The sequence below is a fragment of the Eurosta solidaginis genome, chromosome 1, assembly GCF_040869045.1.
Source record: "Eurosta solidaginis isolate ZX-2024a chromosome 1, ASM4086904v1, whole genome shotgun sequence".
Taxonomy (NCBI): Eukaryota; Metazoa; Arthropoda; class Insecta; order Diptera; family Tephritidae; genus Eurosta; species Eurosta solidaginis.
The window spans coordinates 170,676,025-170,697,392 of NC_090319.1; the positions used below are offsets into that span (position 1 = coordinate 170,676,025).

Sequence of the window (21,368 nt, forward strand, 5' to 3'; positions counted from 1 at the left end):
CTCATTTTCTGCAGCACTAGTGTGCCCGTGGCCAACTAAAACGCTACCGGGTGACACAAAATAAACAAAATAAGGCACTAAAGACCCAGGCACATAACGTGCGGGGAAAGAGGCCATGCATAATGCACGCCACATATGAATATTTTTTTTATGCAGCGACAGACGTTTCCCCTTATGCGCGCGCTAATAAAATTTCCCAAATCCCCAATAATACAACTAGGGACCACTCGCCCCCGCATTTTCGAGAATGACTCGACCCAGTCAAACATATTGCTTTTCTTTCAGAAAAATGGGTCGCTTTGCCGCTATGCAACGAAGCGCTGCCAAGAACGTCATGCGTTATACGTCGGAATGCCGCGCTTGTTTTAAGCAACATCCCATACGCCTGTGCCCCATCTTTCGGGCCAAAAAACCCGAGGAGCATCTTTACTTAGCGATCCGCGGGAGCTGCTGTGGAAATTGCTTGGCTCTAGACCACCGCTCGAATACGTGCCCAAGCCAAGGCCGATGTAAAAAATGCGGCGAAAAACATCACACGATGCTCCACATCTCCTCGATTGATGAAGAGGAACAGCTACTCCACGAAGCCCGCTCCAAACCATGGAGTGTACAAGTTGAGGAGGAGCTGGAATCACCCCGTGAGCGGATTGACGACTCCATCTCGTTATATGCGTCAGATGCTGGAACGGAGACTGGGCCTCTTCGTCCAGCTCGAATCCACCGAACCGGAGCGGAGACTCGGTCTCTTCGCCCGAACACAACACCAGCAGCCAAATCGTATCGACCGCTTTTGCAGCACGAAAGGAAGCGGCTCCAGCACAACCCATCTACAGTCCAGCGCCATGTTCGTGACGGCCGAGCGGAGACTCGGTCTCTTCGCCGGCAAACTAAGGACCCTCAACGAAGACAACCACCGCGCGATCGCAGAGCGGAGACAAGGCCTCTTCGCCTGCAACAACGACATCACACCCATCATCAACCACGAGATCGCAGTCACGGATCCAACTCGCTGCAGCTCACCACCGTGTCCGCCTTCCGGGCAGGGCTCCTAGCCCCGCATTCAGCTGCCACCGCCACCATGATACCGACGGTAGCGATCACCCCCACCGCGGTCGTGAAAATAGAAGCAGGGGGGCGGCTACACCTCGTTCGCGCCTTAATCGATGGATGCTCCCCCACCACAGTGATTGCGGATGAGCTCGCCCAGGAGCTCCAACTTCCTACCAGCAGCATTGGCGGGCAAGCAGGATGTCTGCTGCGTATCCGAGGAAGACACGGACAGAACAAAAGGATTGCGACCCATGCTGCGGTCGTATCCAATTTTCGGCACATGACACCCACGACCAGCATCGACAGCGCTATCGCAGCCCCGTACGCACATCTCCGTCTTGCGGATCCGCAGTTCCATGCATCCGCGCCGATCCGCCTCATCCTAGGAACAGATGTCTATGCGGAGATAATATTACCAGGGATTCTGCCCACCACGTTTGGCCCTTTGCTGGCTCAGAGTACCATCTTCGGTTGGGTACTCTCGGGCACAACCAAGGCCTAACATGAAAATGTTCGGTAACGACCGAAATACAGGAATTTTTACACTTTTTATTCTTTTTTTATTTATTTTTTATTGAATTTCTGTTGTACACAGTCGCAAGAGGTGTGCATTGTGACTTCGTACAAGTGAAAAATCTTTCTACCCCTCCATTGCCATACCTACGTGTCAAATCATAGCTGACAGGGAGGACGGCTGTCGCGAAGGGCCAGAGAATGGAAGAAAGGTTTCTTTTCCTTGTGTTCGCCGTTATTAAATCGAAGTGCCATGAATTGCGCATTTGTTTCAAATCAGCTTTTCCTTTAAATTTGTATACAGAAAATCAGACTACAGATTAATACTCACTCGCTGGTCACTATTGTGAACGTTTTATCAAAAATTCGCCACTTGTATGAATTTACAATGGAGGTGTGCGTTTAAAATCCTGTATCATTACAATAAGTTATTTTTCATTGAATTTTCTTCATACAAAATTCTATGCTTGTTCATTTCCAATGAATTTGTAATAAACGGCAAGAAATATGAACATATATATCTTTTTACTTTTTTTGCAATCCCTAGCTCTAGGCAAACATGGCTCCGGCTTCTAACCATGACGGGAAAGTGGCGAATGACCGAGGCATCCGCAACCAAGCTCGCACACTACGCAACTCATCGTGCGTGCTGCCAAGCCGGCGGACTGGCCGTCGTTAGGTTAAGTTAGTTATAAGTTTTTTATTTTTTCCTCTTCTTTACGGTCGGTGATCCTTGGATGACTGTGAGGTTGCGTACCGCAAGGGGGGCGGCATGTTTAGGCCCAATGCCTAACTTTCACTCGATTGACGGCGCCCCTCCCTAATGTTTTAATAATATTTCCAGCCACCCACATTCACGCCGCATTTGTGTGCATGCATGCACATGCATGCGTTGCGTACACATGCATGTGTGTGCAGGTTGTCAGCACCCATGCACGTATACGTAAGGGTGGTGTGTGTGTGGTTTTTTCCCCTCCTTATACCAGAGGACCTTTTCGCGGCTTAGCGGTTGTCATCAACGGCACAACCGGCCTCTTTTTCGATCGACCGCCAACCAGCACACATCGCCGAGTATCACCGTCATCAGTTTTACACTCAAAGGTAATATTGTATCCTTGTATATATTTTCCTACACTCTAATTAAAACACTATTATAACGAGGAAATCCTCTTTGCGTTTTGTTCTTTTACTTTCTTTCGAGAGCACTATCAACCCGAGATCGACCCGTGTGCGCCTACCCACTGCCGGTTCCAGACGCACTCAGGCCGAACAGTTCTCATCGTACCTGCGTTTCATCTTACTACTCATTATCCTTGATCGTTCCCTCGCACTCTGTTGTTTGGCCAATGAACCACTTTGTAGAGCTTGCTCTTTACGGATTGACTTTGTATCATCAGTATCGTCTTGACGTTTCACAACAGCAGTGCGCGCTGGCTTGAAACCACCCTTGCATTCTTTCTGGAAAATTCGTTCCTTCGGTTTTGTGCGTCCATTTGTTTTTGTCAATGCCAGTCTTTCTCTCGCAGGTACTTTTGATTTCGCTTTATTTGGCCCATTCGATCCATCAACCTTTGCCTTTGACTTTCGTGGTCTTTATTAAGTCTTCTCCACCAGTACTCGATTACTACTGAGCCCTTTCGCCAAACTGAAGTTAAGTGGTATATCCGGGTTCTTATAACGCATAATCCTTCTCTGCATGTCGATCCTGATGTCATGGTCAACTAAGAAGTCCACTCCCAATATGACTTCATCAACGATCTCTGCCACAACGAATTTGTGTAGAACCATGATCTCCCCAATTAAGACTTCACATACCACTTCTCCCTGGACTTGGTTATACTCGCCAGTAATCGTACGCAATCTTGCTCCAGGTAATGGCTTTACTCTCTTTTTGACCAAATATGATCGGATTAAAGAATGAGATGCGCCCGTATCTACAGTCAGTACACGCTCCTTGCACATTCACATTTCCTTTGACGGTAAGACTGCTCCATTTCCTTCCAGTTTGCGAGATAGGTATCACCCGACATTCTATAGCTGGGGCAAGTTCTCGATCTTTACATTTGACTCGCTCTTGCTTATCTCCTCCAGCTTTGCGTTTACGACCAGCCAAGTTGGAACTACCATGACCGGTGCTGCAATGACGTGCAATGTTACTTGGGTTACCGCACTTGAAACATCTTCATAACTCCGGCTTTTTTTGTTGTAATCCCTTCAGTGCTTCTAAAATTGTGTCTACCCAATCTGGCCTTTCCACTTCCACGCGATGAGCTTTGTATGCGGGCTTACTCAAAAGTGACGCTGTTTTCTGAGTCAGTGCATGGGATACCGTTTCAGAAAATGTTGGCTTTGGGTTCGCATATGTAGCTCGTTTGGTTTCGGCATCCCGTATTCCATTTATAAAGCTCTGAATTTTAACCCTCTCGGTGTATTCCACGGGTGCGTCTGCATTTGCGAGATGAGCCAATCTTTCAACATCCGATGCAAACTCCTGCAAAGTCTCATTCGCCTTTTGGTAACGATTTTGCAACTCAATTTCATATATCTTTTTCCTATGCTCGCTTCCGTAACGTCTCTCTAGAGCACTCATCAATGTTTCATAGTTGTTCCGTTCGTACTCTGGAATTGTCTGTAAGATTTCAGCTGCAGGCCCTTTCAGTGCCACGAACAGTGCAGCAACTTTATCTTCAGCATTCCAGTTGTTCACTGCTGACATCTTCTCAAACTGTGCTTCGAGTTGTAATGTTTTGCGTGCCTCTTGCTCTTTTAATTGTTCTGCAATTTGTGACGCCATGTGTGTTTTCTGTTCATCCAATTGTGCTGCCATATATTTGTCTTCTGTTCTGCCAGTTGAGATGACACTGTCGATGAGCAGATATTGCAGCCAAAATCGTGCTCAAGTCTGTGCTCGTAACCGTCTGCGATGTTTCGTTTTTCTCTTCAATTTTTGTTGTTGTCTCGTCGACATCGAGATGAAAGAAATACTCTTCCACGTTAATTCCCTTTGCTTCCATTGCCTCTCGTAGCCGTGCCTGAAGTTCGAGTTTAACGCCGCTTGTATTCAATCCATGGCTCTCCAACTCCTTCAGTTGCTGGATCTTCAATTCACTTAACTTTGCCATGTCCTTGTTGTATTCGAAATCTTCGGAATTTATTCAACAATTCCTCTTCTGAAACCAATTGTAACGAATATACTGCAATTCCGCTTATTTCAAATATTCTACTAAGGTTCGAATCACTAAACTGTTGAATAAATAACACCACTATTCAGTAATGCAAAATGGTCTTTATTAGACTACTTTCAAAATAACACTTCTATTGCTCGACAGATAGCGTGCTTAATCAAAACTGACTCTCGCGCCTCTACTGTTGGTGCTTTTATACTCTGTAATTTCCTCGTTGCATCTTCTAGGCGCTTCCAGAATTTACTTAGTTACTGCCATATAATTATAACTACAGATGCACGTGTATAGCTTCTCATATGCGCGTGTATTTGTGAGCGACACTTCCACAATTACAATTGCATACTTTTGGGAGTATCTCAGATAAGATATCTGCATGTGTTCGTGCATCTCTTCTCCGCTGCGTGTACGTACATATGTGTAGACATAATGATTTAAGTATTGATGTGCATAAAGTCACTGCTTAGCATCGGCTTAGAGATGATAGTATCCCTTAGTGCTGCTAATATTTGTTACAATATAGTACTTATATGGTGCCCAGGACATGTTGGCATAACAGGAACTGAATGTGCTGACAAAGCAGCAAAGCTGGCTTGCATCTCACCAACAATACTTAATTCTTTAACTGAGAAAATTAATTTACAGCGTTACATTCACCACCAGATAAAGACCAATCACTCACTTCCCTCAATCAACAAGCACACTACAAAAACATAAACCTCAACCTTATGCCACCAAGATATCCAGCTAACATTGAAAAGCACAAAATCATAACTTTTTCCCGCCTACGGCTCGGGCACACTAACTACACCCACTCACACCTATTAGACAAAAATAGAAACAACCTCTGCCAATACTGTCAGGCTGCTACCACTTCTGTTTGGGACCGAAAACCCTATGACATTATTGCAAAACCCAACAATGGAAAACATCAATAAAATCTACAAATACATAAAAGCAATTAATATCAAAATATAACTATACCATAACACCACGTCATATATGTACTCGCAATTGATACGTACATACATATACTTTTTACATTTGACTACCTAGCCGATAGCCCCAGCAGCTAGTGCTAAATAAGCTTTAAAGTTATAGTTTTATTATAAGTTTAATTGATCAAATAAATAACTAAATAAAAAAAATGAATATTGCTAAACGCCAATAATGCCGTCGTTATCGGACCGCCACTGTAGCCCAATAACTCCTTAGCCTCTGCTGGCTTCCAGTAGGTTTGTTTACAAATTTTATATATACGTATGTTTGTATTTAGACTATTTATGTAGGTAGCGTTACTAACTTACAACTCTAGCACTTACCGATCAATCCCGGGACGGAGGCGCCTGCGTCGAAGAGAGAGCGTGGCTGCAAAAGAACGTATACATACATATGCCTACAAACCTATGTTGGAAAGTGTTCCAGCCTAACATGGGAGGTATGTGAGCCAATGAATTACAATGGAATGTTATTCGGATCCGTGGTCGCGGTCTGAATCAAAGGCTGTAAATAGTTATAGAGGAACAAAAATAATATAAAAAGACAACAATGAACTGATAATAATTAATAATAATGCGAAATGCAAAGTCTATTAAAAAAACTATCTGGGTAAGGGGCTGTAATAACGCAAAAATGTAAGGCAAAAAAGTTTAAAGACATTTAAAAATATTAGCAGGGTGCTATATAAAGTTCAAAAAGAATTCAGTTCCGATAAAAACCTAGCATACAATTAAATGAAAATCAAAATTTAAAAATCGTAAATAACATTAAACAAGTTTAGGGCAGTGAAATAATAAAAAAGTTAAACCAAAACTCCTAAAATTCCTAACTGGAAGTACGTTGCAGTTGGTAAACTTAAAAAGTAAAATAGACGAAAACCAAAATCAAACTAATGTATTTCAAACAAAAATGCCAAGGTCCCAATGCTGCAGCGCTGCTGGCCTCTCTTCTCTCGTGTTCCTCCAGTCTATGCTCAAGTTATAGTGTGTCGGGCAGGAGGGTCAGGATACTCCTCCTTTCCCTTTGACGTGTAAACCGGCACCGTCTGTATGTGTCCTCTGCCCTTGGTATATTCGTTACCACCCCGCTTTTGTGTATGTTTGTGACTCTCGATGGTGGTGCAGATGTGGCAGTCTTCTTGATAATAAATACTACCCCGCTTTTGTGTGTATTTGTGACTGTGCGTGAGAACTAAATTATGGTGGCTTGCGTGGCAAGTTTTAAACTTTTGCGCCGCAACCTAGAGGTGCAAAGAGGCAAAATTTTAGGGACTAGGGTCATGCTAGCAATGAAAGGATACATTAGGCTGCATGTGAACTTATTGTATTTATTGCATTTTATCTAGTTATGCTATTTTATTTATTTAATTGCTTTTATCTATTTATTTCATTTTACCTATTTATGTAATTTTATTTATTGATTTGGTTTTATTTATTTTACTTAATTTTATCCATTAGATTTTTATTAAATGTCTGGCTTTTTTTATTTATGTCTGTAATTTTAGTTATTTTAATTAGTTTTATATATTATTCTATTTTATAATTTTAGTTAATTTATTTTAATTTTATTTTATTTTTAACTTTCATTATTTTATTTAATTCTATCACTTAATTTTATCTTTGTATATAATTTTATTTATTTTACTAAATTTTATTGATTTTAGGTATATAATTTTATTTAAGTTAAATTTTAATTTTTAACATTTTTTATTTATCTTCACTATTAGTCCACACCATGGACTGGGGAAGGGGGTTTCACTGAACTCACCTGGATAGGGTACAGGACATCGAATTTCTTTTTGTGTGCCGGTGCTTAATGGGCAAATAACGCGGTTAGCAACAACCGCAAACCGAAACAAAAAAAACTGAATTTGCCAAAAAACCGAATTTGCACTTTAAATGACTAAGCTTCCGCACTCACTTGAATGTACTTTGCATTTAAGACATGCCCTGTCATCGTTTGGCGATCGTACCCCATCAATCGAAAGCCCCACTTTCTCACCACTTTCACTCAAGAACGAAATACACCAATACATACAATCGCATTTTTACTGGAAATGACAGACATAAACTTTCACGATACTAATTTCACGCAGACTAACAGATACACACATAAGGGTAACTCCGTTGCTGTTAACGCACAGATACAGCAGTGTTCGGACTTTTGCAATGTTGCATTGATCCACAGGCTGCCGCTACAGTCCCTTATTTGGGGGTCGCCAGTGTCTTATAAGGTCACGTTCTCTCGCTAAACTTGCGGCCTCCACCGGAAAGTGAGGCCGAATTTCGGGAATACTTCCGGCGGGAATAAAGCTAGCCGCGGCGGATTCAATGACCTTGCGGAAAGCACGTTCCCCTTGGCGAGCATCAGTCGGGATAGGGAGGGCAGCAAAGCGGCTGTCTGTAAAGGATGAAAGTGCATTTTTCAGAGACGATGAAGTCGGCGGTACGCTCGAGCGAGATGAGTACTGGCAGGTAGTCGGATGCCAATGTTACCAGCGGCTACCAGTTGACGCAATTTACGAGTCCTGCGCTCACGATTTATATATCTGGCGAACTGTGACAGCTTCCTACCATACGAGTGGGGGCGTCTCCGTTTATTGTGCAGAACGTCGTTTCTTCTATTTGATCCGCCAACATCTCACCTCTGTTGTCCGGCTTGCAAGTTTGAATGCCATAGGTCGTGATGGGCATTGGCATCGCCTAAGATAATCAGCCCAATTCTAAACGAAAATTCCATGCGAGTTTTTTCCCTTCTCCCATTCCTAGTATTCTAAATAAAAGTTCCTTGTGAGTTTTTTCACTTCTCCCTTTCCTCATATTCTGAACAATGTTCGAAAAAGAGGAAACCGGTTATGGGAGAACAATAGGTATTATGAATGTGAGGGAGAGGGAGATTTCTTTGCCATGTCATAGGAGTTTTTTCACTAGCTAAATAGTTAAAGGAAATTCGTTCTTTTAAGAAAGAACACTTATTTGTACAAATTTGTGATAAAGTATGTATTAACATTCTGCCACAATATTCTCACTGTTAATACAACAACAACCACAATATTCTTTATTTTAAGTCGAAAAGTATATCATAAGCAACGGAAGAGCTCTTTGTATATTTGATGCAGCCATCCAGAAATTGCGCAAGGATTTTTTAAGAAGGCTTAAGGAGATTTTGGCATATGGTGAAAGGCGAACTCAACTCGACGTGGCCGCCAGAAAATTGCTTTGCAGAATGAAAGCAAGCAACTCCGGCGGATTTGTGTTATCCCGCCGTCTTCATCTTATGCTCCTCTGTTGATGTTGCTGTGGTACCTATTCATTACTCATTTCAGTGAATACCACATGAAATGCAATAATGTGCATTGTTTATACCTTATTTCTTAATTTCAAACGAATTCGCAACAATAATTAAACTTTTAAATTTTTTAAACAAAATAAGAAATGCGCAACGAAATTTCAATTGACAAAACAGCTGACTACGAAAATTCGAAATTAATATTCCCCAATTTTTCTTCTCCCTAGGAGAAAAGAATTGGAGGAATTTTTCCGCGGGAATAAAAAAATCCGCGAGAACAAAATTCCGCGAGAATATTTAGAATTGGTCTGAATGCGATTGCTGCCAGTGAGTAACGCACTAATATTAGGGCGGTATCCACTGGGGCAGCAGGTGGCAGGAGCGATGTATATGTTGATGATATCTAGGTTTACATCGCCTGACCGGACAGATAAGCCATGACGTTCTAAGACATGTTATTGTGTTGTAGCAATGCTTCGCCCCACCTAACAGCCGCAACCGATCACAAATTGTCATCAATATCCTCTAACGGGAGTCCAAGGAAACTTGCTGTTTCAACAGGGGTGGACCTTACTGAGAGGGGTGTTAGAGGCTTTGGGTCCACATTCCAATTAAAGAGATGGTTGGTGTCATGTGGGGACACATTGCAAGCGGGGCATACATTTTGTATGTCGGGGTTGATTCTGGATAGGTAAGAGTTTAACCTGTTACAGTATCCAGAACGAAGTTGAGCAAGAGTGACACGCGTTTCCCTGGGGAGTATGCGTTCCTCTTCCGCGAATTTTGGATACTTTTCTTTGAGTACTGGATTCACGGGCAATTCCCGGCGTAAAGGTCCGACGCCTGTTTGTGGAGTTCACCAAGGACCTGCTTGTGTTTTTTCGCTTCATACGGCTGGGTTATCAGGTGCCGTATTTCCTCAAAATGCTAACGGAGATGACTCCTTAAGTCCCTAGGCGGTGCTGGTTCATCAGTCAGATGTCTGTTTGGATGCTCAGGTTTCTGGGTATTCAACAGGAACTGTTTGGTCAGCATCTCATTTCTCTCCCTTATGGGGAGTATTCTCTCCTCATTATGCAGGCGGTGTTCTGGGGACATAGAAGACAGCCCGTGGCAATTCTGAGAGCAGTATTTTGGCAGGTCTGTAGCTTCTTCCAGTGGGTAATTTTTAGGCTTGGCGACCATATGGGTGACGCGTAGCACGTAATCGGCTGGCTAATTGCTTTGCATGTAGTCAGGAGCGTTTCTTTATCTTTTCCCCAGGTACTGCCAGCGAGGGATTTGAGGATTTTGTTACGGCTCTAAATTCCCGGAACAATTGCGGCTGCGTGCTCACCAAAATGTAGATCCTGATCAAACGTCACACCCAAGATTTTGGGGTGTAGGACAGTCGGTAGCGTAGTGCCATCGACGTGGATGTTCAAAATGGTCGACATTTGGGACTTTCATGTTGTAAAGAAGGTCGTGGAAGATTTAGTCGGTGATAATGCCAGGTTTCACGAGGCGAAACAGCTGGAGATCAGGGAGGTAGCCGTTTATTCTATTGCATAGCTCATCAATCCCTGGGCCTGGGCCTGTGGCCATTATTGTGCAGTCATCGGCGTAGGAAACGATAATAACTCCTTCTGGTTGCGAAGGTAGTTTTGATATGTAGAAATTCAACAAAAGTGGGGATAGGACACCACCCTGTGGCACCCCTTGTTTAATCCTTCTTGGTTTTGATGTTGCGTTACTGAATTGCACCGATGACTGCCAACCACCCAGATAATTTGCGGTCCACCTTTTAAGACATGGGGGAAGGGTAGACCCTTCCAGGTCTTGCAGTAACGAGCCATGGTTGACCGTATCAAAATCTTTTGATAGGTCTAGCGCTACGAGTACTGTTCTATGGTGGGGGTTTTGATTTAAACCGCAATTTATCTGGGTGCTAATGGCATTTAGCGCGGTGGAAGTGCTATGGAGTTTTCTGAGGCCATGCTGATGACAGGCTAGCTGCAAATTTGCTTGGAAATAAGGGAGCAAAATGGCTTCAAGCGTCTGCTACTGTCGATAGGAGAGATATCGGACGATACGACTCTCCTATGTTAGCTGGTTTACCAGGCTTTAGTAGCGGGACCACCTTGGCGATTTTCCATTTATCGGGTATGACAAAGGTGGAAAGTTCACCATGCGTTCCGCTACGACAGTTGATATGAAACTTCGCGAGGCCCCGGTATCGATGATGGCTTCTGCTAGTTGCCCGCCAAGTTGGACTAGGGTGTAGAGACGGCCACGCTCCTTGTGCAAGCTTACTGGCATTTTGGCTCCGGGTTCTGTGGTTTCACCGCACCTTGTCCTTGGTGAATCCCTTTATCGTTTCTCGCACGTCGACGGGAGCATTCTATTGTTCGTCAGGCACTCCCAACAGAATAACCTTCTCGGATTTTGGCATCTGTCAGCGTAGTGCCTTTCTTGGCCACACCTTCTGCATACGTTGTTCGGAGTCGATAAATGCTTACAGGAGTACCTGTCTTCGTAGACCTACCTCCGGTGTAAAGCACAGATCAATGTCCGTTGATCTTCAGCCCAACAAGTTGGTACCAATCGGTGAGCTGGGGTGTTGGAGTCCACCAGCCTTGGTTTGGCCGAGGAGGACTATCCACCCTCCTCTTCCATTTTCGGGTAATGGCACCCGGTTGAACGGCAACTCCACCGCGAGTTCCGTGCTTGCCTCAGTATCCCTCTTTCATTGATTTTATAATCTCGGGTATCTAATTGTCAGGTCAATCAGATCGAGATTTGTGTTTTGTCGCAATTTAGGAATGTGACCAACCTTTTCTGTCATGTACATGAATATTATGAACAAAGTTTAAAGCTAAAAAAATGTCTTTGAAATATAATCTAAGAGAAGATGGACACGAGGCGTAGCTTCATAGACGCATATTAGGCACAGCATAAGCAATCTTGAGGTGTAGAGAGATCTGTTGCATGCCATATTTTGCAGGCGTCTACGAAGCTACGCCTCTTGTGTATCTTGCCTAAGTTCAACTTTTTAGGAGATCTAACATTTTTAATTAATATTGATGAATAACACCTAAAGCAAATACGCTTAAGGTGACTTTTGCGTCGTTTTGGCGCTTGCGTTGCGTCTACATCTGACTTTGAACACACGTGCTGTAATTGCTTCAGTCCATAAAGTTTCTTGCATTTTAGAAAAAAAAAACGGATTTTCTATTGCCGTTCAACTAAATAAAAAACATAATTTTTTATTCATATCGATTTCGTGATCGATCAGGAGAGACGGTGGAACATATCCTCCTGGAACGCGACGCAATCTGATGAGGGCACAATAGATCAACGGTCGCAGTGCAATCCCCAATAAATTTTCTATCTATCTTCATGTTATAAAAATTGTTGTATTTCATTTTTCCTCATGTGACAGGGGAACTTTTAACGTCCGTTATTTTAAAGTAACCCTTATTTGACGAATCACTGAACGATTTATTTCAAATAAAGTGTTTGTTAGCGTTCACCGAAGATGGTGAAAACGGCCCCTGGAATTGTTAGCTTATATAGCCAATGAAAGTTATGCATAAGCAAAATTTAGTCAGCACAAAACGTTAGAGAAATAGTTAGAGAAAATTTAAAATATAATGCAAATTTATAAAATGCATGCAATTTATGAAATCATTTTTATTATATAAAATTAGTCTGACATATCAGATTTGTCAATATTATTTTAGTCCTGCTACTTTTAACACATTTATAATATTTAAGAAGAACATTTAAGAAGTAAGAAACATGATTATTGCTTACATTAATACGTGTTTCATTTATTTTCATTGAGGAATAAGTTCGTAAAAATAAAAAGCACTTTTTTATAAAGTGCATGTGAAGCTCCATAGATAAAATGAGTAATAGAAGGAACATTGGTTTATATATTACATTTTTAAAATGAAAATCTCCTGCTAAAAAGTAATAGAATGAACATTGCTTTGTACATTACATTTTTAAAATGAAAATCTCCTGCTAAAAAAGGAGCAAAACCTAACTACATTTTTTTATTTTCGTACTTAACTACACTCCCTTTTGTGATTCAGGACTTCGGGCAAATTTTGAAAAAACTCCGAACATCAATTCCTTCATTATATGACATTCGACTGCCTAGTCCACTGCCTTCCACTCTATTCGCAACCTAACCTCAATTTAATCTGCCAAACTATATAGTAAACAATGGGCGAGAAGTTCCGCTAAACTGGTGAAATCTCGCCGGCGGATATACAGTAGGTAATTCGGACGGCTGTTCCGAAATATCCTCTACATCCGTTGCTCGTAACTGTAGCCGGCATGCCGCACCGCCAGCACGTAATCCTTGTATTTCTCCCGTGCGTGTTGTCTTCGCTGTCGTATGTCGTCGTCTAGACGCTCGAAATATCTGGCCGGTAAGAAAAATCGGAGGAAATCACACTTGAAGGCCGCACAGTTGGTCCAGTGTTCGTTGTTGTTGCGGTACCACTAAAGGGCGGTGTTGCATAGTAACTCTGGCATAGTCTTCGGGAGGCGGTCTGCGTTTACCGTGTATACCTCTGCAAATTCTTCCAGCCGTTCTATGAATGCTAGGGGAACCCGTCCACCATCGTATTTCACTGACCACCTCCGTACCCCTGTGGGCTAGGGGAAAGAATATGCCCACGGTAGGTATACCGGTCGTAAGAGGCGACCATAATACCATGGGTACCCAATCCATGAGTAAGGTGTTTTACTCGAAAGGTAGCAGGGTGGACGCGGGTATCACCCTGTGGGACCCTAGGCAAGGTCTTTATAAATACTGCTACCGCGGGAGCAGGAGAAGCCAGTGTGATCTGATGCACTGCATCGAACGATGCTTTGTTCTCAGGTCTCACCTCCTGTCCTGGGATGGCCCCCTTGTGGGAGCATCGCGGTGGTTGTGGTTTCGAATAAGAGTTCACGTTATGAAACGCTCTGAGTAGACTTGTTTTCCCTTGGGGACGCAAGACCCAAGGGAATTCGGTCTCTTGCTTGTCACAGATACCCAAATTTCATTGAGAAACTGACCCTGAGGGGCAGATGAAAGGTTGGTCACATCCCATAATTGTGGCAACCGGAGATGCCGGAGAAAGATGGTGAAACACGGTTGAAAGATGGTGAAAGAAGAAACGTATGTCTATCGTCAGCCGAAAAACAATCGATAATTGTACGAGTGGGCCGATGCTCATCTCGTCTTTTGAGATGTTTGAGGCTGCTTTAGACTGCGTAGCGAATAGGAGGCGTTCGCAGAGTGGATGGCCACATCCAAAAATGTGGCAGATTTAACGATGTTAGATCACTGCAGTGTGGCAAGCTGCTGTTGCAAAGATATTGCTGAGGCGGGGAAGCCCCCCAACACAGGTCTACGGTTGAAAAGGTTGGCCACAGCCCTAAATTGTGGAATAAAATGGAGCGTAATTTGAAGAATAATGAAGAATAATGAGGAAGATTATACAACGAAGCGAGTTATTAGAAGTTGTATACCACAGTAGCAAATAACGATGAATATGTGGGCATATATAAAGTAGCAAATAATGCAGAGCAAAGTTGCATAAAACTGAATAGAACGTTTAGCTGTGTTCAGTTGCAACATGATCATAAACGCACAAGTACCTGTGACTAGCGAGATGGGTCTTGATGTGCAAGTGGGTTATTACCATGATTAGTGAAGATGTATCTTGCGAGTGTTTGTGTCGTAAGTACTTGTGAGCATCACTGTCTGTTGACCAAACAACAGATAGTTTTATTCACAAGGAATTGTATGACGCTCTCACTCTATAGAACATTTAAGTAGCTATTCATGAGGAAAGACACTTGCGCTGATAGATTACATCGGTAGTCGGTTCACGGCGAACGGGCGGTTTTGATCATAACATGTGGTGCATAGCGTTGGAGGGAGGTGCCGCCTTCAAGCAATGTCTGAGCAAAATCAGCTCCGTCGTTAACAATGTATTATACATTGTTGTAACACTGCAGGACAGAAAAGGTTGGTCACATTCCTAAATTGCGACAAAACACAAATCTCGATCTGATTGACCTGACAATTAGATACCCGAGATTATAAAATCAATGAAAGAGGGATCCTGAGGCAAGCACGGAACTCGCGGTGGAGTTGACGTGCAACCGGGTGCCATTACCCGAAAATGGAAGGGGAGGGTGGATAGTCCTCCTCGGCCAAACCAAGGCTGGTGGACTTGAACACCCCAGCTCACCGATTGGTACCAACTTTTTGGGCCCAAGATCAACGGACATTGATCTGCCTTTTACACCGGAGGTAGGTTTACGAAGACAGGGACTCCTGTAAGCACTTATCGACTGACCACCTCCGTACTTGTTCGATAACAGGTGTGAGTACAAGGATCGATGCCTGATTACCTTGGGTTATCACATCTTTGGGGGTTACGGCGTTTGCTCCTGGTGGGGGTTGCCGGTTCTGTGTCGGAAATGCTAATTGTAACATTTCTGGTGTCTTTGTAGGACCTCTCGCTCCTGCCCCACTTGGAGTTCGTGGGATTGGTGCCTTTGGCCCATTCACGTTCATTCAAATTGGTTTTTGCGCTCCTGTATGTGGTTTCAATACATATGAATTTTGCGTATATCTCAGAGTCGGTCGGTGCCTTGGAAATTGCTAAAACTATCCGTTTTCGGATCTCCCGCGCTGTGCCTGTGTGCTCGATGTCTAGCTCTTGTGGATTGACACCAACTGCTCTTTGGCGACATTATCGAGCCACTTGGTATCAAGCAGGCATGCTTAACGAACGAAACGATATCATTTCGTTACGATAATCAACGCTAATAAACGGAACGAAGTCACTTCGTTTCGTTTATTAACGTTAAGATCGTCAAATTAACGTTAATTTGACGTTATTAACGTTAATAAACGAAACGAAGTGACTTCGTTTCGTTTATTAGCGTTGATTATCGTAACGAAATGATATCGTTTCGTTCGTTAAGCATGCCTGGTATCAAGTGACTCCAACATCTTAAATATTTCTATCGGGAGTTTTTCCCTCTGAATAATTAGTTGTACGACTTGGAGGGGCCCTGCTCGGGCGCCAATTGTTACGAACCTTCCCCTTGCCCCGTTGCTTTTTTAATAATTGCTGAGGTATACTCGCCGTGTCCAGGGTTCCGTACAATAAATTTATACTTTTCCAAGTCGTACACTTCACTTTATTTAAACTTATTTTACACTATCCCTTAAATGTATTATAATAAATATTTCACGTATTTCATTTGTTACCTTTTATTTGTACTGGGCGATTACGTGGCCTGCTTGGTAACGGTCCACGCGAGTCCCGTTGGCGTGCCTGCCCGCGTGTTTGCAGATACATATATTTTTTGAAAAAGTAGATTTATTAAAAGCGTTCTTACCAACTTAAGGACAAGAAATTAACAAACTCTTTGGCTTACGAATTCAACCAGACTTCTATCTGGATTTATCTGGCTCAAATCGTTGTTGTTGCATTTACATGCTAAATTGTTTATCTGACTCCGGAACATTACCACGGGATGATCGCTTCCCAAGGCAGTCGGTTCTATGTACCGGAGAGACTCGGGATTTTTCCCGACCAAGGACTGTAATTTCAGTGTAACCCCATTTAATTTGTTGCGTCCCTCCCACAAATTGTCATCCTCCCAGCAGCTCCTTGCAGCGGGACTGCTTCATATTCTCTTGTTCCGGGAAGGTATCAAACCCAATCCGGGTCCGTCTCCTGACCAAGGTCCTGAGAAATGGTTTTGCTGCTTCTGCCGGAAAAGAATCTCTTTAGGACGGTCAGACTCTTGTCAGTGTGTCTCGTGCAAGGGATGGTTGCATCGGACAGGTTGTGCTGGGCTAGATCCCAAAACCCGACGTCCACGCAACTTTTATAAATCTTTTGTGGCTCCTTGCTGTTCACGCCCGTAGTCTACGCCTTAGCGCCCCCACTACCTTCCAGCAGCCCCGCTGCTCAGCAAGCCACAACAAGTACCCGCTGCTGCTCGCGCCCCACGGCTCTACCAACTCATACGGCCGCTCCCACTCATACCTACTATCTCCGTAGTAGAGCATGTAGCAATCCCGAGCATCAGCCCCTGCCCCCGTCTTCTCCCCCCTCTTTTCCGGCAGTAATCGTGTACCTCCTACCTACCCTACCTCCTTTTGCACCGTCTGCCAGCGCAGAATATATATGTTTGCGAAATCCGCCCAATGCAGTTCCTGCCTTGGACGGTGCCACTTTCCTAGATGTTCTGGTCTCCGCGACGGCAACCCCGACGGGTTTCATTGCGCCATGTTGCCAGGCCGCGCAAACCCAAACACACCGGGTACCCCAGTGCTTACCCAAGGACGTCCAGTCCCAGGGCCACAACAGCAGTTGCGTCCTAGCCTTTCACAACCCAGACGTAGTCACCCGTCACTTACTCCCAGAGTGACGACGTCTCCCCCGTTGCACTTCAGAATTCTGCAGTTAAACTGTAATGGATTAACTAGGAAGATCACGGAGGTAGTCGATTTCATGAAGCGGCACACCATCCCCATTACTGCGATTCAAGAGACTAAACTCACAGCAAAATCTGCTCTGCAGACCTGTTCTGGGTGTAGTGTCCACAGAAAAGATCGCGAGAGCGGAAATGGAGGCGGCCTCGCGTTTACCATACACCACTCTGTGCAATATCATATATTTGATCCCGACATCGGCCGCAGGAACAGTGTTTTAGAATGTCAAGGCTTATCTGTCCGGTCAGGCGATGCAAACCTAGAAATCATCAACATCTACATCCCTCATGCCACCTGTTGCCGCAGTGGATACCGCCCTAATATCAGTGCCTTACTCACTGGCAATAATCGCCTTATCTTAGGCGATTTCAATGCCCATCACGATCTGACATTCAAACTTGCAGGCAGACAGTAGGGGTGAGATTTTGGCGGATTAAATAGAAGAAACAACATTCTGCACAATAAACGGAGAAGCCCCCACACTTATGGTAGGAAGCTGTCACAGTTCGCCGGATATATCAATCGTGAGCGCAGGACTCGTAAACTGCGTCAACTGGTAGCCGATGGTAACTTTGGCATCCGACCACCTGCGTATACATTGCGCTTTCACGTTCACATTTGCTCGTATAACACGATTGAAAGTCTACCGCTGTAGTAGTATATAGCAGTCGACCCCTGTTGTAGAATATTACACTGACGTTATATATGACTGTATATATGCCTTTTTACTGCTTAAAAAATAACCCCCTTATTTATAAAGTTGTTTAAAATAACATTCCCTTTTCATGCAAACTCCCAATTATAAGAATTTAATTATCCAATTTTATTTTTTATAAATAAGGGGGAAAGTTTTAGTACTAATAATATGCCATTCATGTACATATGTATAACAATACCATGTATGCACATATAAAGAAGTTGGTTGTTCTTAATGTTGAACAGGTCGAAGCAGGGTTACAAACGGATCCCAGAAATGTCGAACTACTAAAATTAAAAAAGGGCCTCATGGAAGTTATAGAATTAACTCGCGATCTGTTAAGAACACAGTTCGAAGAGCAAACAAAATCATCATACGTAGAACCTTCATCTGGGGTATCTATATCCGAATATTATGAGGAAATCGAGGCCGCTTTATTAGCTGCTGAGAAGTTGGTAACTTCCCCGCAGAACTGGAAGCCAGGTGACAAATGTCAAGCTAAATGGGCAGAAGATGACCGCTATTACGATGCTATAATTGAAGAAATAGGAGATCATGGGGAAGTAAGCGTTATATTTGATGCGTATAAAAATCGAGTGAAAACGTCTATTAACGAGCTGAGAGAATGTGCAACACACAACGAAGTATTTCCGACACCAAAGTAAGTTTACAATTTGATACCAAGCTTTTTGACGAGTTCCAAACCAAAACGCAATGAGTGCACTTTTAAATTTTTTTTGAGATGTTGATGGGGTTAACATTCAATTTCTGAAACCTTGTAATATCCTTATGGGAAGTCAAAAACGGAAAATTTTGCCATTCTGGAACATTCCAAACACTATGTTTTATAGCAAAACCAGGGTTCGTATTCGTAAACTTGTGGGAAATAAATTATTACGGAACTCAATGCACATACACATGAGCTGTGCAATATTAAAAAAATATTGAGCACACAACTCGTATGTGCGCCATATGGAATAAATCACATGCACACGCGTGTTCTTTTTGATTCAAATACTTTATAAGATCGCGGATTTGAATCGAGCTCAAGGCCTAACATTAATTATTTTATCATTATTATTGTTATGATACATTTTATCTTAATTGAAAAAAAAAATTTTTAATTAGAATAGAAGAAAGAAAAAATGTATACAACTGCCATAGCTCGTTGTATAGATCCATTTCGGGAACTGCTAAATTCCTTCATCGGCAACGTTTAGGCGCCGCTGCTATAACCATTCAGATATCACAGCGGTTTTTTGGTTGGCCTCATTATTTCTACTTCTATTCTGGTTCTTACCAATTGTTATTCACAGCACTGCGACATCTGTTGCAGAATGGATGTGAAAATTGGACTTGTTTCATGGCAATGATGCCATAGTGTCATATTTTATTGACACTTATTCCCCATGCTCTGGGATGTATTAACAATTTTTGTTGTTATATCGGCCTACTGATTTGTAAGATCGCGGTTTGAATCGAGCCCAAGTCCTAACAATAATTATTTTATCATTATTATTGTTATGATACATTTTTTCTTAATTGAAAAAATTAAGAAAAAATGTATCAGAACACAACAAATCACTCACAACGCTGTTGGTGATAAGGTCGTAAAAATATATCGTCCGTAAAAATATTAAATTTGTTGTGTTTAATAACATTGTCTGCATTTTGTACAAGTGGCAAACAAATAGCAATACATTTTGGTCATTTTGCATAGTGTTACATACTTAGTTTATTGTTTGACAGTGCCTTTACTGTGCGAAGATGTAAAGTAATCTGAAAAGTACACATACAAACACACAAGCATACATACATACATTTTCAATACATTATTATTGCGCCATTAGTTACGTTCCATTGAGACTTGAGCGAGATACGGATAGAAATTTAACATGCAAATGCAACAACAACGTTGTGATCCTGATATTTATCTGGTTCAATTTCTGATCCGTATAGCAGTTCTGTTCGTTTCGTTTTCTGTAGTAGATTTTTTGACAGCTAACCACTTTTGAGTTGGTAGCACTCATGGCTCAACTATATGGTTGGTTCATCTCTACAGCAACAACATACATTTGTTCACATTGCCAAAATCAGAGTGTTGCTGTCAGACGAATGGAATGTGTGATATATTAAGATATATTAAAATGAAAGAGGACAAACTTCGTTTTCGTATAAATTGCAACCCGGAAGAGAGCGCTTTTTTTGTTTCTTTATTTGACATTTGTTATAGCATTGCCACATCGGCATATACAAGAACTCAACCTAATGGCATGTTTACATAGTTCAACTTAACGCTACAATTTATGTATTAGCTTATCTCTCACAATACCCCCTTCTTAATTGGTAACATATACATGATTTTAATACAGACTTTCGCGCTTAGGATACATAATTTTGTTTGACAAGAAATTGTTATTTTCTCGGTCTTAAATTATAATGAGTAGTGGGTTCCCGTGACTTCGTTTTCTCATTACAAATAATATCGTTGGGTACGTTATAACTTGTATGTGTAGTTGTTTTTGTATTTTTGTCTGTACTTGTATCATCGGGACCACAATTATTAGTTAATATGTTTTGATTTTCATTACTTAAATTTGTTAAAGGTTGTAGTGGATCATCTAGTGATGAGTGCGATGATTCTTTTTGCGATAAGATAATTTGATTTGCGTGTCTTTTCCAAGATTTATTATGGTAAGTTTTTACAATATACATTTGCTTTCCAATTCTTTTGGAAATCACAGCTTTTGTCCATTTTACTTTCCCTGGAACCGAATAATCTTTAACTATCACCGCGTCATACACGTTAAAGTTGTTGTTTTGCTTTCCTTTAAAATATCTCTTTTGTTCATTTTTCTTTTTTTCAACAAATGCTGTGATTTCAGTATTGGTTAGATTAACAACATTTCGCTTTCCATTGAGTAAGTCTAATCGACATCTTAATTTCCTTTTATTAAACATAATGTAGGCTGGAGATACGCCCATACTAGCATGTACAGTATTTCGATAATCTAACAAAAAATTACTCAGAACTTTATTGAAGTCAGACAACGGTGTATTAAGTAAATTCCGTTTTAAGGCGGTCTTAACTGTTTTAACCGCATTTTCCGCCTGACCATTAGTGGGTGGGTGA

At 42.3% G+C, this 21,368-nt stretch overlaps 2 protein-coding genes across 2 annotated transcripts in view; both read left to right on the forward strand.

Annotated features, from left to right (window-relative positions):
• Window positions 1-21,368, forward strand: part of Spf30 (Splicing factor 30) — a 190,987-nt gene that overhangs the window by 109,626 nt on the left and 59,993 nt on the right. The window contains exon 2 of the mRNA XM_067760023.1: window positions 18,481-18,896. Coding sequence (XP_067616124.1) covers window positions 18,481-18,896 — 416 coding nt within the window. The remainder of the gene's footprint in view (window positions 1-18,480; window positions 18,897-21,368) is intronic.
• LOC137236937 (putative nuclease HARBI1) overlaps window positions 1-21,368 on the forward strand; it is a 102,960-nt gene that overhangs the window by 54,521 nt on the left and 27,071 nt on the right. The window lies entirely within an intron of this gene.